General features: G+C 36.1%; 1 protein-coding gene across 4 annotated transcripts in view; it reads right to left on the bottom strand.

The window, feature by feature from the left end:
• OXR1 (oxidation resistance 1) overlaps positions 1–17,598 on the bottom strand; it is a 481,493-nt gene that overhangs the window by 385,366 nt on the left and 78,529 nt on the right. For all 4 annotated transcript variants that reach the window (XM_073229956.1, XM_073229957.1, XM_073229958.1 and 1 more), the window contains exon 2: positions 1,166–1,316. In XM_073229956.1, the coding sequence (XP_073086057.1) occupies positions 1,166–1,188 (23 nt within the window). In that variant the 5' untranslated portion in view covers positions 1,189–1,316. The remainder of the gene's footprint in view (positions 1–1,165; positions 1,317–17,598) is intronic.

Here is a 17,598-nt window from a genome sequence, read left to right as displayed (position 1 = left end):
GGGAGTATCATTCCTTTAAATAAATGTGTCCTTTACATCTCCCAGAGGTTCAAAGGGGTTCACAAGTTCTACAGAAACTGTTTACTTTTGTTTTATCATAGTGATGTTTTTATTTTAATAATAATATGAAAGAAAACATTTTGCAGTAATAACTCACAGTTTAAATGCTTTTCATTTACTTTTACAGAATATATTTTAGTTTCTTTAGGTTATTCATTTTTCAAAATGGGATCTGTAGTGCCCAGTAGGGATCCAAGGACATATTTTAGGGAATCCATTAAAAATAAGGTCCTATAGAAACACTATGCTATATCTAAACAAATAGTTCTATCCTTTGTCCTAATGAATTGGTTACTTAACTAAAAATAAATACATGGAGCAAAGCTGTAGAAACTGGTTTTTAATCTGATGCTATCTCTGTTGCCAGTACAAATGGAAGACAAGGATGAGATGGGCTCTTAAGAAAATGAAAAATATTACCAGTTTTCTTATATTCACATACTGAATACTTTGAATCCAGACAGTTCACTTATTCATCCCTGCCTGCTAGCATTGCTCTTCATTACTATACAAAAGTTAATTATTAGCCAGAAAAACATCTTTATAACTTTTTTTAAATCACAAAGAGCTTTTAAACATGAACTAGAGTCAAAGATATTCAAAACGCCAACAATTTAGAGATGTAAGTCCATAAAGGAATGTTCTCTTCCATATTTGAGTTCTACTCTGTTTAATTTGGGTAGATCTGTTGGAATAGGAAGCCTGAAGAAAAGTACTAGTGAGAAAATACCCCACCCTTACGGTTCCCTTTACAGCTTGTTAGTCCTGTATAGGGAACATAAAGGCAACTAGAAACATTGAAAGAATGTTTTATTCCTACTCCTCTGTCCCTCAGGGTATCCTGGAAAGAAAGGCACTGGATGTCACTGGATTCAGTGGGAGACTTGAACCCTTCCCACAGTCCCCAGATACCACAGGGCTAAGTGTCCAACTTTTAATTCTGGGTAGATTTCCTCACCCTAACAGAGAACAACAACAATAATCTCTGGAAACCAGATTTCTAAAGTTCATTCTCTGCCCCAGTTCTGACAGTACAACTTTCTCCCAAAATACAGTTGTATGATATACATGTATTTGCATTTAGGTTAGAAAGAAATTCACTTACCAGGATAAATTAGACACAGACATTGCAGCAATTTATGAAGCAGTCTCCTCTTGATTTCAGAATGAGTAGGTCAAGCAGAGATCACAGGGAATTTTAGCTTTGCTGCCAGAATGATGCACAAACCACGTAGTTATTCACAGTTTGAGAGGACCTATAAGAAAAGGAATAAAGTAATATCTATAGTACCCAGTCTATATGACTTCTACAGATTTATTTCACCCAGGTCAATAGTTTTGTCATGGTATCAGAAACACAAAAAAAGCATGATGTTTTTCTTAAAATATATGACATAAACCAAAGACAAAATTAAACTAACCCAATAATGAGCTAAATGCTTTGTCTTTATAAACAGTTGAAAGGTTAATACAATGCTCATTCCCTTAATTAGAAAATACAGGAAAAGAACAATGTATTTTCAGAGGCACCAACTTTTTTCTCCATATGGTGAACTGGTTATTCTCTCTAAATCAGTTTTACATACTTCTGATAAAAGGATCATAACGAAGACGTTGATTAGCCCACAGCTCATGTTAGGAAAAAAAGAAGTTCCTTAGCACAAATAATTGTCATGTCCAAAGCTGTAACAAAAAATTATTCACTACCACATCAGGGTGAATAAGAATTTATATTGAGTAACACATGGGAGGTTAAGTCAGTGTGTATGTACATAACAAACATTTCCACACACTTTTTTTGAGCATGTACTATATACAGTATCCTTTGATCTTGAACCAAAATTTTCTTAGGGTACAGCTAATTCCATGGTACTATGTTAGTTTAATTCAGGTCATTAACCCAGCACTGTCCAATTAAACAAACATTTATTGAGGACATACAAATATATGCACTTAAATGCTTTCTGAGTTATATAGTTCAGGGATAAAGGTGAATGACACATGAATAAGACATTGTTCTAACCCTCAAAGGATGTTTTATGGAAGAAGGAGAACTGTACTAAAGTGCTAGTAAAGGTTTACACGGAGTATATGGGAGCACAGAAGAGGGGGTTCCAGGCCAGCAGCAGGGATTTGGGAAGGATATCTAACAAAGCTATGTCCCAAACTACTACTATTAGGTTTGGCTGCAAGTTTCAAAAAAATCCAAAATCAAAGTGGTTTAGAAAAGACAGAGTTAATTTTTCTCTCATATAAGCAATCTTGAGTCTTAAGAAGCCCAAGGCAGATATGGAAATTTGATGGTCACCAGGGATGAAGGCTTGTTTCTTGCCATTCTCAACAAGTGGTTCCCCTTCACATTCGAAGTGGCTGCTGAGCTCCAGTGAGTGTGTCTATGTTCCAATCAGCAGAAAGAAGGAAGAAGGAAAGAAGGATGTTTCCTAAAATGCACACACGACATTTCTTAATTTTATTGGCCAGAGCTTCATTACTTGCCTGCTCTTGTTCTAAGGGAGACTGGAAAATTCAGCCTTTATTCTGAGCAGACATAGGCCCAACTACAAACCAGTGTACCTATTAGAAAGAAAGGAGGTGAACCTGGGTTTTGTGAGAAAACCAGCATTGTATCCCATTTTGAGACTCAGTGACTTTTACCTCCTCTGTACCTACTGCAGAACGGCAAACATGGGGCCAAGGGCAGGTGGAATCATTCCACTGTTTGTTGGTAATTGACCTGTGTGACACATAATTTTAAAATATCCAGCTTCTTCAATTTTCTCAAATCATTCATAGGGTCAGCAAAACACTTTTGTGCCTATTTACCACTAATTACTAAGGGCACAAAGATTAATGAAATACAATATTTGCACATAAAGAATCACTAACATGAATGACATCATATAAAAAAATAAAACAAAATGAAATGCACTCTGAAAATTGCTGTGTATGCACAAAGGCATATTAGCAGCTATAAGGGAATAGAGAAAGAACCATAGTTCTAATGGATTCTAATTTTAATAGACATTATCTGCCAGAGGAATAAGCAGCTATAAGGACCAAATACCAAACAGTCTCCTTACATGCCAAAGGAGGCTTTTGAACCCATCCTCCCCTTGGTTAATTATTAAAGCATATGGACTTACATCTATCAAGAACATGGCAACTACAGATTCTGCTCCCAAAACAGATCATTTTAAACTCTCAAAATCTATATCCTGGGTCTTATTAAGGGTTTGGTTACAGAAATAAAATGTATGTAACATTGTCTGGTGCAATTTGTCTTGATAATATTAATTCTTAATTCTTTCTTTAGAGAGCTGTGTATCTGGATGACATTATTTTAATATTTAACCAAATTACTGTTACTGAATTATACTTCAGGGTTTTGCCAAGAGTTTACATTGAAGGACATCACTAAAGAAAGTAATAAGTAAGAAAAACAGGCCTGTGGAATCAGCTATTATTTTAGTAAAAAATTCACCAACACAAAGGTGTTGCCCTTATGAGCACTCAAAAGAAAAATGTGCCAGGTCTCAACACCAAGAAAACTATTTTCCTAAGGGGATACTGTTGCAACTTACTGTGCTTCTCTCCTTGCTGTAACGGATGGGAAGCTGTGAAACAAATTTGTGACAGATCTTTAAGAACTATTCAAGGCCTCGGGATCTGCTTTTTTATGATCACCTTTGTTTCCCTTTTTTGCCAACTTTTATTTTTAACCTGTTTTTGATAAACACACACATAGACAAACATACGCACATATATACATACTTTATTTTTATAAATACACATAAAACTTCCCCTAAGTCCTTTTAGAGTAAGTATGGGTAAATTAAAGACCGCAGTTCCAGATTTGTTTGCTTTTGCAGAATGTAGAAATAACATGTAAAGAAATTTGATCCCAGGATCTTAGATTGAGCCATAAGAAACTGTATTTTTACAGGTCAAAAATGGTCAAAAATTGTCTGTGTATATGGTACAACTTAATGTAAGTGAAGAGATGATCAAGATATCCTCTTATTGTTCTCCTCAGCTGAACTAAACTTTAGATGGGCTTCTTCCTGACTCTAGGGCCCTGGCTCCCCTTCTCTAGGAGCATTTACTTTAGAAAACTGTAATTGTAAATTTTTTCTCTGCCCCTTTGAGACATAAATATCCTATCAGTTCTCTTTCCAGTTTTACAACCCAGAATGCCTTTCTTAAGGATTGGGGGGCCATTTGAAATGTACCCATCAAAGGTGATATACCTACCTCCTAGTCTCTGTGGGAGGAGAGGAGTATAACTTCTATAAGAATCAATTAGCAAACACAGATGGCCCAGTCACACTGACCAACCTCACCTCACCCCAATCCTCTAATACTTCCCTACAGCTCACCTGAGCACTTTAAAACTGTCCTGCCTTTTGCTTCAGAAGAGTTGCAGTCAGTCTCTTTCCCTATTGCAAGTTTTGAATTGTTTTCCTTGTCTATTGAACTCTGTTCTGTTCAATTTTTCTTTTAGAGAGTATTGTTTTTAGTTCTTAAACTTCAGGAAAATATCTTAATATGCTGACAATATTGTTAAAAAGTTCAATCTTTTCTCAATGTTCTTTACCTGAAGTAACTACCAGCTTGGATTTTGATATGCTTATATTAAATGTGGAATTTGTAAAATAAAATTAATATGAGAACTACATTTTCTCTGATGTTAAGGCTAGATGTCTATAAGAACAAAACATTTAATACCCAAAATTTCACTATGACCATTCATAATGATTACTATAATCTTTCTTTCATTTTGGTATTATATATACAATCTTTTATTTTATTTGCTTCTTATAACTATCTGATTCATTTCTTTAAGGATATGTACCCATGAGGCACTCAATAAAGTTTTCTGAGTTGAATAACACAAAAAGGCCTGTTATGTTTATAATTTTATGATGTGATGTTTTTGAAAGATCTTGGTAGTGCGCTTGTTATTCCATTAAATGACATTTAAATGATTCATTGCTTATTAATGCAACCTTTCCAGAGAAAACATCATTAGCATCTTCATGAGAGTTTAAATTTTCTGTTCATTTTGATGATTCACACTCTTTATACAAATCCCAGCATCAGTCTCCACACTTAAGTATGAATTCATAGCTTTCAGCCAAAATTCTAACATTACTAAGAGCCACCATCTGCCTCTTTGTTACAAGAGAAAGAAAGTATATCTTGATGCTAGGGGAAATTTCAAAATACATGGAGTGATTTGATTTTGCCTGAATGCCCAGCCAGGATTATAAGTTATAAGCATAAGAACAACTGTTTGGGTGATTCCTTTAGCACAATGTTAAGGAAAACAGTAGGTGAATTTAGTGCAACACCCCTCATTTGACATATTCAATTAAAAATGTAAATAGTCCAAAAAACATGTAAATACTCCTTGTATACAATCAATGGATTATTGGGATTACACTTTAACAAAATAATTCTTTCAATCATTTACTCGTGAATAAGATTCTAGTCTTCAAATTCAACTGAAAGGAATACTATATTCTAATATGTTCACTTAGTTGTAATTACTTGCAATTTAGTTATATAACATAAAAGAATTTCTGTAAAGTGACTCTTATTTAAACAAAGGGAGAATATTCATAACCTAATTCCATTGTGTCTTCAAACTGTTAAAATTCCATGAATATCAGTTTGAATAACCTGACATATAAATGTGTTTTTATATATTCCACACTTCAGACAGTAAATCTATAAAAAAATTACTTGGAAGAAACAAGAAATAACAAGTCTTTGTGAGGATGTGGAGAAAAGGGAACCCTCCTACACAGTTGGTGGGAATGTAAATTGGTATAGTCACTGTGGAAAATAGTATGGAGGTTCCTCAAAAAACTAAAAATAGGAACACCATAAGACCCCATTAATTCCACTTCTGGGAATTTATCCAAAGAAAATACAATCTCTGATTTGAAAAGATATGTGCACCCCTATGTTTATTGTTGCATTATTTACAGTAACCAAGCTATGGAAGCAACCAAAGTGTCTGTCAATAAATAAATGGATAAAGAAGATGTGGTACATATATACACTGGAATATTATTCAGCCACAGAAAAGGAAAAACCCTGTCATTTGCAACAACATGGACTAACCTAGAGGGCATTATGCTCAGTGAAATAAGCCAGGCAAAGAAAGAAAAATACCTTATGATTTCACTTACTTGTGAAACATATATAAACAAACTTTTGAAAATATAAAAACAAAACAAAACAAAAGTAAACGGAATAGCACTAGACTCATAGACACTGAGAAATGACTGGTGGCTACTATGGGGAGGGTTTGGGGTGGGTGGGGAGGAAGGGTGAGGGGGATAAGGGGCACAAAAATTCTCAATCATAATGTAAGTTGGTCACAGGGATGGTAGTACAGCATGGAGAATATAGCCAATGATTCTGGTAACATCTTCCTATATTGAACAGATAGTAACTGTACTAGTTAAGGTAAGGATTTAATAATGTAGGTAACTGTTTAACCACTGTATTGTATACTTGAAACTAATATAATACTGTATATCAACTGTTCTTCATTAAACGAAAGTTACTTGGAAGGAGAATGAAAATAATTAAAGATTCTGACAACAAGCACTATTCAGTATACCTCAGTGAATCAGATTGTCTGGCCTGGAGAAAAGACAGTTTGGGGCCCAAAGGTGATACCAAACATTCTAGGATAAGTTCAAACTAAGTGAGACAGGTGGTTCATTGGATGTTGTTTAAACGATGCATTGTTCAGATGATGAGGTATACATATTCTCTACTTTCACTTAGAAGGGCAATTTAAGAGATAATGGGCATAAAGAGAAAAATAACATGCATTAGGTACACAAAGAATATTTTTATGCTAAAGATTCATAAATGATTGTTAGCAAAATGAATTATCAAGGAAGTATTAGAATATTTTGAGATTTATGGTGTGTCTTCCCTTTTTATCACATCAAATTAAAAGCCTCTTCCTTGCTTTCTGGTTCCCATACCAATATTCCCCAACCTAGATTCTCTACTCCAGTTGAGCTTGCTTGCTTACAGTGTTCATTTCTAAGGCCTGACTGTACTACAAAGTGATTCATCTCTGTGGGTTTTTACTTTGCCCTCTAATTGCACGTATCCAAATACTTCCAGGATCAGCAAAAGCCCCACAGATCCTGTATACTCTTGCCTTACAATGAATGTCAGGCTTCTCTGATCTCCCCTCTCTCTGAACTACCCTACATCCAGTTTAACAATTAAAATATATTGAGCATAAAACTGTGTACTTAATTTTTCATGCATACTAGTTTTACTTATTAATATAAACCATAAATTTGCAAAGGTCAGGAGTTAACTTTTATTGATTAAACTCCAGAGCACCCAAATAAATATCAAGATAAGTACCAGATAAGTATTAATTAATAAACTTGTGGACAAAATACATTACTTCAGCAGCAATATGACTTGAATGACTGAAAAATACCCTTCAAACATTGACATTTTTCTTATTATATTCTTATATTTATATTAGGAATTTCAGGACCTCCAGGACTTTGGGAGACTATCAGTCAATCACTGGAAAAAGACACTATTTTCCTTGAGAACTTCATTACATTTATAGATAAATCCTTAAACAAGGAAAGAGATTAAATTTAAAAACAGATGGTAGTTCCACCTTGAATTTTTATTATTTATATTATCTTGTTGCTAGCTTTTAAAATAAACTTATTCATACACAGCAAAGTCAAAAGGATATGAAGGATAAATCTCTCTCCATTTTCTGTCCTGTCCACAGCTCTCCAGTCAGTTCCCCATCAAAGAAGCAACTAATATTATTAACAGTATCTTAACCCTTAAAAAGATATTCTATGGATTGCTATCCATATCAAACTCTATGTCTACCTACCTATCTTCAGTTGTCTCAAATCTGTCTGTCTATCTATCTATCTATCTATCTATCTATCTATCTATCTATCTATCTATCTGTCTCTATCTATCTGTCTATCTATCTATCTATCTATCTATCTATCTATCTAGTTTTCACAAAATGATAGCCTATTATACATGCTTTCTTCTGCACCTACTGTTTCCCATACATACATAATCATAAGTTTACATACAGTATTTCCCTATTGATACGCATACAGAGATGCCTCATTACCTTTTAAGATTTAAAGCATTTCATTGAGCAGATTTGCTCTAATTTATTAACTCTTCTCATACTGGAGTATGGTTTGCATCTGACATCCTGCAATTATACAAAATACCTAGTGTGTATCTTTGTATATATGATACAATGCAGATGTATATTTGCAGGTAAATACCCGGAATAATATTCCTGGGTCAAACAGATGCACATTTTTTAATTCTGAAAGATACCAGTAAGTTGACTTTCATATAAGTTATACCAATTTACACACCTGCCACCAATATATAAGCTTAATCATTTTGACCTTACTGCTTAGAGTACCATTAACCTCCTGGATTTTACAAATACATTTCCTGGAGCATATTCATTGTCTAAGCCAGAAATACTGTTCCACACATTAGCTAGTCACTATGTCTGTTCGATTCTGCCTCTGAGATATCTTTGGAATATGCCCACTTTTCTCCATTCCCAATAATTCTGTCCACTGTCTTCTGATGCCTGAATAATAACAGTGACCTTATACCCAGATTCCCTTTCTAGTTAAGCTCCCACCCAAACCTTGCTCTGCATCACTCTATGAGCTGAGGGGTCTTTGAGGAATGCAGCTGTTCTACATTAGGACAGCAGAACACAGTGGCAGAGATGATGACAGTCAACAAGCCTGGATGTGATTTTCAGAAATGTTTCTTGGCAACTAATGATCTCAGAAAAATTAAGTACATTCCCTTGTTTAATTTTAAAATAGGAATGTCAATGGTACTTATAAGATCACAATGTCTATTCAAAAATACTGCTAAAAAAAGACTTAATATTGCTTGGCATATAGTAAGAGTTCAAAAAAATGAGATGATAATGATAAGGAAGAACAAAGAGGAGGAGACATTGATGACAATAAATGTCTGCCCCATACTCTTTAATTGCTCTATTTCCCCCATTCTTTGAGATAGTTTACAAGAATCAAGGGGATTTGACACCTGCTTCCTTTCCACCCTCCTCTCACTGGGGCCTGCACCACCCTTCTCCTCCCCTCACACACTATATTTCAGCCAATGAATTTCCATTTTCCTGAATACACCTGCATCCTTTAGCTTCTAGGCCACTTGCATGCTAATCCCAATGCGTGTCACATGCATCCTTTTCCCTTCTCCTTCTGCTGGACTAATTTCAAACTCATTACACCTCAGTGTAGATAACATTTCTTCCAAGCTTTTCTAATCCTCATTAGGTGCGGTTCCATGTTCTCTCATCACACTTTGCTCTTAATCTATGATGACTTCTAGAAATAGTGATTAAATTCTTTGATGCTGGTCTGTATTTCCCTGTAGACTGTTATTTCCATGAGGATAGAGAGCAAATGTCAATATAACCTAGTAAATTGCCTAGTTATAGAAGGCGTAGTACAGTGCCTGGGGGTAGAGAAGATATTGAATAAATTTTGTGGAAAAACAATAAATGTTGGAAATCAAGAAATGTAAGATTCTACAAATTGCTGAACTAAAAGCAGTGTCTCATTTTCTTCTAAACTATAAAAACATTATTCCTTTAACTCTTGGTCATATTAATAATTCCCAGTCTTCTTTAATGCCATTACATTTTAAACTAATTTGTATTTGGCTAGAATTTATATATTGATCAAAGTCGGAAACTTTCAATAGAAATCACCCCATTTCTCAAATCTGTTTTGCTTTTCAATTTTATCCAGAATATGGTTTAGCAGTAAAATATGCAAACTAACATCTTTTTGCTTGGATTTGCAAACTAGGGTGAAACAATCCTGATATTCCAGTTAATTCAGCAATCATAACACAAAATTTCTAACAGGATACAGGCATCTGTCTCTCTGGAACAGTTGAGTGATTAAGGTCAGAACAGATATAGACCAAACAGCACAAGGCCTTTCCAAGTTGTCTTTATATTCTATTGATACCTAGCCGGATAATACAGTCCTTGCAGAAGGTTCAGAAATCCCACATGTTGAAACCAGATCAACACAGATGGTAACCTTGGAGACGAGCTAATGCAAAGCTTTATGTGTCCTTTCACCACAGTGCAGCTGTCATTTTATTCATATTAAAGCCATTTCATGGGAGGTGTTAGTATTCAGTTGGGTATGTCAGTAATTGGTCTAAAAGCATTTATCACAGAGAAGTGGTTATATTTAAGATCATCCTAAGTACCCACTTCAGAAATATCCACTATGTTCAAATTATAGGAAGTATTTACCACAGTCAGAGAAATAAAGGGTTATGGACCTTAGAGTAATTCTTTAATTATCACATGAAACAAATATCTCCTTACAACAGTGTGGGATTATATTCTTCAGAATAATTGACCATCACAGATACTTTTATAATTTTCTTAGAAAAATGCATTTCATTCCTACATGAACTACAAAAAATCTCTTCCATCTGTGCTTTTGTGCTTTGATCTCACTTTCTCTTGACCCGTAATGTAATCATAAGCTCTGCTGCCTACGTCTTTCATCTCTGCCTCTTGCTCCTCTGTGTCCCTGATGCTATATGATGTTTCCCTGCCTCAGTTATGACTTTAAACTATTCCTCTGTTTTATTTCTTCCCTTGCAGACAAAATCTGCAAAATATTACTCTACATGCATTGTCTTCCCTTTCTCATCACCCGCTTTGCCTTTTGTTTTCTACTCCAATAGTCTCATAATCAGTCAACCAGCCAGTATTTAACCACTCATTCCAATAGTCCCTGTCAGACTCCACAACTTCTCTCCACTCCTGAATGCTGCTTCTTTGACTTCCAGGATGCGAAACATCCAGGCTACCCAAAACTCTGTTCTTCACTGATACATTAGTATTGTTCCATTTCCTTTATATTAATATTCTTTAAAGTTCTATCTAAAGTTCCCCAGTAGATAATTTAGAAATTTCTATTTGTCTGATCTTTTTTCCTGACTTCCATAATAGTTTTCCTAATTATGTATTAAACAATTGGCAGATCTCGTTGTTTTTTTTCACTGTCCGATAATATCTCGAAATTGTCTCCTTTTTGTTCCTACTACCACCATACATGTTCAAGCCCTTTTACCTTCTTATTAATTAAAGCATATTTTAAAATACTTAAGAGTAGACTAACATTCTAATTTAAAAAGGAGATACAAAAGGTTCTTTGAACAGTTCAAAATTCTTGGTGTTTTGAGGGCAGCATGTCATTGTTTGCAAAATGAACAATCCTACTCTCTGAGCACTGGTGTTCTCTGGTACACAGTTTGCAAATCACTGCCTGGAAACTTTTGTACTGGCCTTCAAACTTGTTTGTGACCCTCAATCTATATTCAAGTTAATTTCACAAAATGGCAAAGCACTTACATATGCAAATTCCTTGCATAGAAAACCTCGAATAGTCTGTTCCACCTAAATATTAGACTTACAGTACTTCCCTATGGTCTATCCTATATTTTCTGGCTTGTCTGCACTCATGTTGGATTATTGCTGTTCAATAATTTGTTTTACCCTTTACCAAATGCCTAACAGTACTCTGTACATTGGAACTAATAAAAAAAAGTCAGCCGAATTCTCAGTTTAAAACCCAAGTTTTTCAGGTGTGCATTATTGTGCTCAAGGTAGCACTAAATATATGAGCATTTTAAGAAGTATAATATGTCTAAACTTGCCTAGTTTAGGCAAGTTGCTTTTAGAATTCACAATAAATTTTGGTAAGTCACTAAAGGTTTAATTCCATATGAATTACCCAATAGAAAGGATTGCCAAAACTCAGTTTAATTAAAAGCAGAAAGAAACCAAGAAGCAGATTGTTGTTACTTTTCTAAATAAATGTATCAACTGAAAAAAATCTTAGGCACACAATGAATCTTTCCTTAGTATCAAATCATAAGCATTTTAACATTCAAAATTAATTTGGGATTAATGGGGAAAACCTGCCTGTGAACACAACGCAGATTAGGAGTGTAATTATACAGTTGTTACTGTTTCTTTCCTGAGTACTTTTCAGACATTGCTTCAAGGCCCTTCACCTTGTTATTCAGCCTGGGTCACCTGGTTGGTCCTCATCAGAATGATCATTATATTCCCACTCAAGCAATGTCTCGCCCCTCCTTGTCCTAAAAATCTGTTTGTCCTGCAAAGTCTATCTCCAGTGTCAGTAGCCCTACAATTTAAAACTTGGTAGAACTATGTTCCCTCCATATTTGTGCCCTTCTCATGATATATGGATATATTTCTACTGCAATATTTATCATATCTCACCATTAATGGTTTACCACTTAAAAGGGAGCATTATATATGTGGGTAAAATTGCAATACTTCCAGCATCTCTCACCTGGCCTTAGTGCATCTCCATGCCAATAGGTGTTTCTAAGGGGTAGAGAGAAGTAGTCCATCTACACATCAATAGGTAATTACAAGGGTAAGTGAGGGGCTTATCTGGACCAGAGAGGGTGGGTGGGGCCTGTTCTTCTGTGGCTGGATCACGACAGACATGGACAACTGGTTATAAGAAATAAATGGGTTTCTCCCATTTTATTTCTCCCTTTGACTGATTTTAGTTTCAAAGATATTTTGCCCCAGGATTTTCTCCCTGGAGTTACAGTATGTTAGTAATATGTTATGATATTATTTAACTACTTAAGAAATAGTTACTTAGTGAAGAAACATAGAATTTGAAGTTTCTGGCCATAGGAATAAGGGAACAACTTTGTGTTATACAAAGGTCAGATAATCACCTGAAAAATAAAAATATATTTAATTGTAGATATTATAGAAAACCTACAAAAGTAAAAGAAATTCAATAGTTTTTTATTAACTTATCTAGGTCCTACTAGTTCCCCAAGAGCAATAATTGCATCTTTTTTTTCTTCATCCTTGTACCACCTAGCATAGTTTATTATCTAGAATAAAAAAATCAATAAATAGCAGGAGGAGCCAAGATGGCAGCATGAGTAGGGCAGAAGAAATCTCCTCTCAAAACCATATATATTTTTGAAAATACAACAAATACAACTATTCCTAAAAGAGAGGCCAGAAGATGGTCTCTCGGTACAGTACAATGGTCAGGCTACATCTACATCTGCAAGAACTCAGTGCCTCACAAAGGGGATAAGATACAAGCCGCGGCCCAGCAGGACCCGAGCACGCCCCCGACCACAGCCCACCAGTGGGAGCAGAGGAGTCAGAGCAGGGAGGGAGTGGGAGTCCAGGACTGCTGAATTACCAGCCCCTAGTCATCCACACTGGGAGCGCAGACACAGTGCATGGTGTGCTGGATATTAGGGAAACAGAACAGTAAAACCAGCAAGGGGTTACCCACTGACGGTGCCCCTGGGACAAAAGAAAAGTGAGTGCTTTCTGAAAGTCTTAAAGGGACAGGGACTCCACAGCTGGACAGAACCATGCTAACACACTCAGCCCAGCAGCTGGGAATCAGAATTTCAGGCACCCCAGACTCCTGGGAGGCAATGCAGCTCTGAAGCATCTGACAATGATAAGCAGCCTCCTGTCTAGCAGTGGAGCAGCCTGAGAACAGCTGTGCCCACAGCAGATGCCCAGAGTCTCCTCCGCAGCCACCCGGGCCAGACTCAGGACCCGCTGGCATGCAGCAGGCCAGCACAGACAGAGGAAGCTGGGACAGGGGGAAAAGGGTTGCAGTCCTCACAGGAAAGCACACCCGGTCCACCTGCCTCTCCCTGCAGGGCACTGGGCTGCCCCGAAGCCTGCCCCACCCGCGGAGGCTGAGGAAATACAACCGGAAGCTACTCCCAGTGTGCGGGTAACAAGCACAGATAGCGGAGAAGGGCAAGGCGCAGGAAGGGCATTGTTCTCCCAGCTGAAACACGTGCCAACTGCCTACGACCACCTCTATCACCATGAAAAGGCAGAAGAATTTGATCCAGGCCAGAATTACCCAGAAAACCCATGAGAGAGAACCTGGGGAGATAGATTTAATCAATCTTACTGAAAAAGAATTCAAAATAAAGGTCATAACCATGCTGATGGACATGCAGAGAAATGTGCAAGAGCTAAAGGATCAAATTAGGAGGGAGAATACAGAAATAAAACAATCTCTGGAAGGACTGAAGAGAAGACTGGATGAGGTGCAAGACACCATTAATGGAATAGAGATCAGAGAACAGTAACACAGAGAAGCTGAGGCAGAGAGAGATAAAAGGATCTACAGAAATGAAAGAATATTAAGAGAACTGTGTGACCAAGCCAAATGGACAATATTTGCATTATAGGGGTAACACAAGAAGAAGAGAGAGAAAAAGGGATAGAAAGTGTCTTTGAAGAAATAATTGCTGAAATTTTCCCCAAACTGAGGGAGGAAATAGTCTCTCAGACCATGGAAGCCCACAGATCTCCCAACTCAAGAGAAGCAAGGAGGACAAGAAGACATATGATAATTAAAATGGCAAAGACCAAGGACAAGGACAGAGTATTAAAGGCACCCAGAGGGTGAAAAAAAGTCACCTACAAAGGAAAACCCATCAGGCAATCAACAGACTTCTCAACAGAAACCTTACAGGCCAGAAGAGAATGGCATGATATATTGAATGCAAATAAACAGAAGGGACTTGAAACAAGAATACTGTATCCAGCATGATTATCATTTAATATGAAGGAGGGATGAAACAATTCCCAGACAAGTAAAAGTTAAGGGAATTTGCCTCCCACAAAACACCTATACAGGACATTTTAAAGGGACTTCCCTAGATGTAAGCACTCCTGAGACTAAATAGATGTCACCAGAGAAAATAAAATCACAGCAAAGAAAGCAGACCAAATACTAACTGAAGGCAAAAAATAAAATCAACTATCTACAAAAACAGTCAAAGGAAACACAAAAGAGTACAGAATAAAACACCTAACATAAAAAGAATGGAGGAGGAGGAATAAGAAGGGATAGAAATAAAGAATCATCACACTGTGTTTATAATAGCTTAATAGGCGAGTTAAGTTAGACAGTTAGATAGTAAAGAAGCTGCCCCTGAACCTTTGGTAACCACGAATCTAAAGCCTGCAATGGCAATAAGTACATATCTATTGATAATCACCCTAAATGTAAATGGACTGAATGCACCAATCAAAAGACACAGAGGGATAGAATGGATAAACAAGCAAGTCCCATCTATACACTGCTTACAAGAGACCTGTTTCAAACCCAAAGACATATACAGACTAAAAGTCAAGGGATGGAAAAAGGTATTTCATGCAAACCATAGGGAGAAAAAAGCAATGTTGCAGTACTAGTATAAGACAAAATAGACTTCAAAACAAAGAAAGTAACAAGAGATAAAGAAAGACATTACATAATGATAAGGGGGTCAGTCCAACAAGAAGATATAACCATTATAAATATATATGCACCCAATATAGAAGCACCAACGTATGTGAAACAAATACTAACAGAATTAAAGGAGGAAACAGAATGCAATGCATTCATTTTAGGAGAATTTAACACACCACTCACTCCAAAGGACAGATCAACCAGACAGAAAATAAGTAAGGACACAGAGGCGCTGAACAAGACACTAGAACAAATGAACCTAATAGATATCTACAAAACTCTACACCCAAAAGCAGCAGGATACACATTCTTCTTAGTGCACATGGAACATTTTCCAGAATAGACCACAGACTAGGCCACAAAAAGAGCATCAATAAATTCAAAAAGACTGCAATTTTACCAACTAACTTGTCAGACCACAAAGGTATAAAACTAGAAATAAATTGTACAAAGAAAACAAAAAGGCTCTCAAACACATGGAGGCTTAACAACATGCTCCTAAATAATCAGTGGATCAATGACCAAATTAAAATAGAGATCAAGCAATATATGGACACAAACGACAACAACAGCACAAAGCCCCAACTTCTGTGGGACACAACGAAGGCAGTTCTAAGAGGAAAGTATATAGCACTCCAGGCCTATTTAAAGAAGGAAGAACAACCTATAATGAATAGTCTAAAGTCACAATTATTGAAATTGGAAAAAGAAGAACAAATGAGGCCCAAAGACAGCAGAAGGAGGGACATAATAAAGATCAGAGAAGAAACAAATAAAATTGATAAGAATAAAACAATACAAAAAAAATCAATGAAACCAAGAGCTGGTTCTTTGAGAAAATAAATAAAACAGGTAAGCCCCTAGCCAGACTTATTGAGAGAAAAAGAGAATCTACACACATCAACAGAATCAGAAATGAGAAAGGAAAAATGACAACGGACTCCACAGAAATACAAAAAATTATTAGAGTATACTATGAAAATCTATATGCTAACAAGCTGGGAAACCTAGAAGAAATGGACTTCTGAGAAAAATACAACCTTCCAAGACTGACCAAAGAAGAAACAGAAAATCTAAACAGAACAATTACCAGCAACAAAATTGATTTGGTAATCAAAAAACTACCCAAGAGCAAAACCCCTGGGCCAGATGGGTTTACACAGAATTTTATCAGACATACAGAGAAGACATAATACCTATTCTACTTAATGTTTTCCAAAAAATAGAAGAGGACGGAATACTTCGAAACTCATTCTATGAAGCCAGCATCACCCTAATACCAAAACCAGGCAAAGACCTCACAAAAAAAAGAAAATTACAGACCAATATCCCTGATGAACATAGATGCAAAAATACTCAACAAAATATTAGCAAACTGAATTCAAAAATACATCAAGAAGATCATACACCATGATCAAGTGGGATTCATCTCAGTGATGCAAGGGTAGTACAACATTTGAAAATCCATCAACATCATTCACCACATCAACAAAAAAAAGGAAAAAACCCCATGATCATCTCCATAGATGCTGAAAAAGTATTTGACAACATTCAACATCCATTCATGATAAAAACTCTCAACAAAATGGGTATAGAGGGCAACTACCTCAACATAATAAAGCCCATATATGACAAACCCACAGCCAACATCATACTTAACAGCAAGAAGCTGAAAGTTTTGCCTCTATGATCGTGAAGAAGACAGGGATGCCCACTCTCCCCACTGTTATTCAACATAGTACTGGAGGTCCTAGCCATGGCAATCAGACAAAACAAAGAAATACAAAGCATCCAGATTGGTAAATAAGAAGTCAAACTGTCACTATTTGCAGATGACATTATATTATACATAAAAAACCCTAAAGACTCCACTCCAAAACTACTAGAACTAATATCTGAATTCAGCAAAGTTGCAGGATACAAAATTAATACACAGAAATCTATGCTTTCCTATACACTAATGATGAACTAGCAGAAAGAGAAATCAGGAAAACAATTCCATTCACAACTGAATCAAAAAGAATAAAATACCTAGGAATAAACCTAACCAAAGAAGTGAAAGACCTATACCCTTAAAACTATAAGACACCCTTAAGAGAAATTAAAGAGGACACTA

The sequence above is a fragment of the Manis javanica genome, chromosome 2 (genome assembly GCF_040802235.1).
Source record: "Manis javanica isolate MJ-LG chromosome 2, MJ_LKY, whole genome shotgun sequence".
Classification (NCBI taxonomy): domain Eukaryota; kingdom Metazoa; phylum Chordata; class Mammalia; order Pholidota; family Manidae; genus Manis; species Manis javanica.
This window is presented reverse-complemented; position numbering and strand designations above follow the sequence as displayed.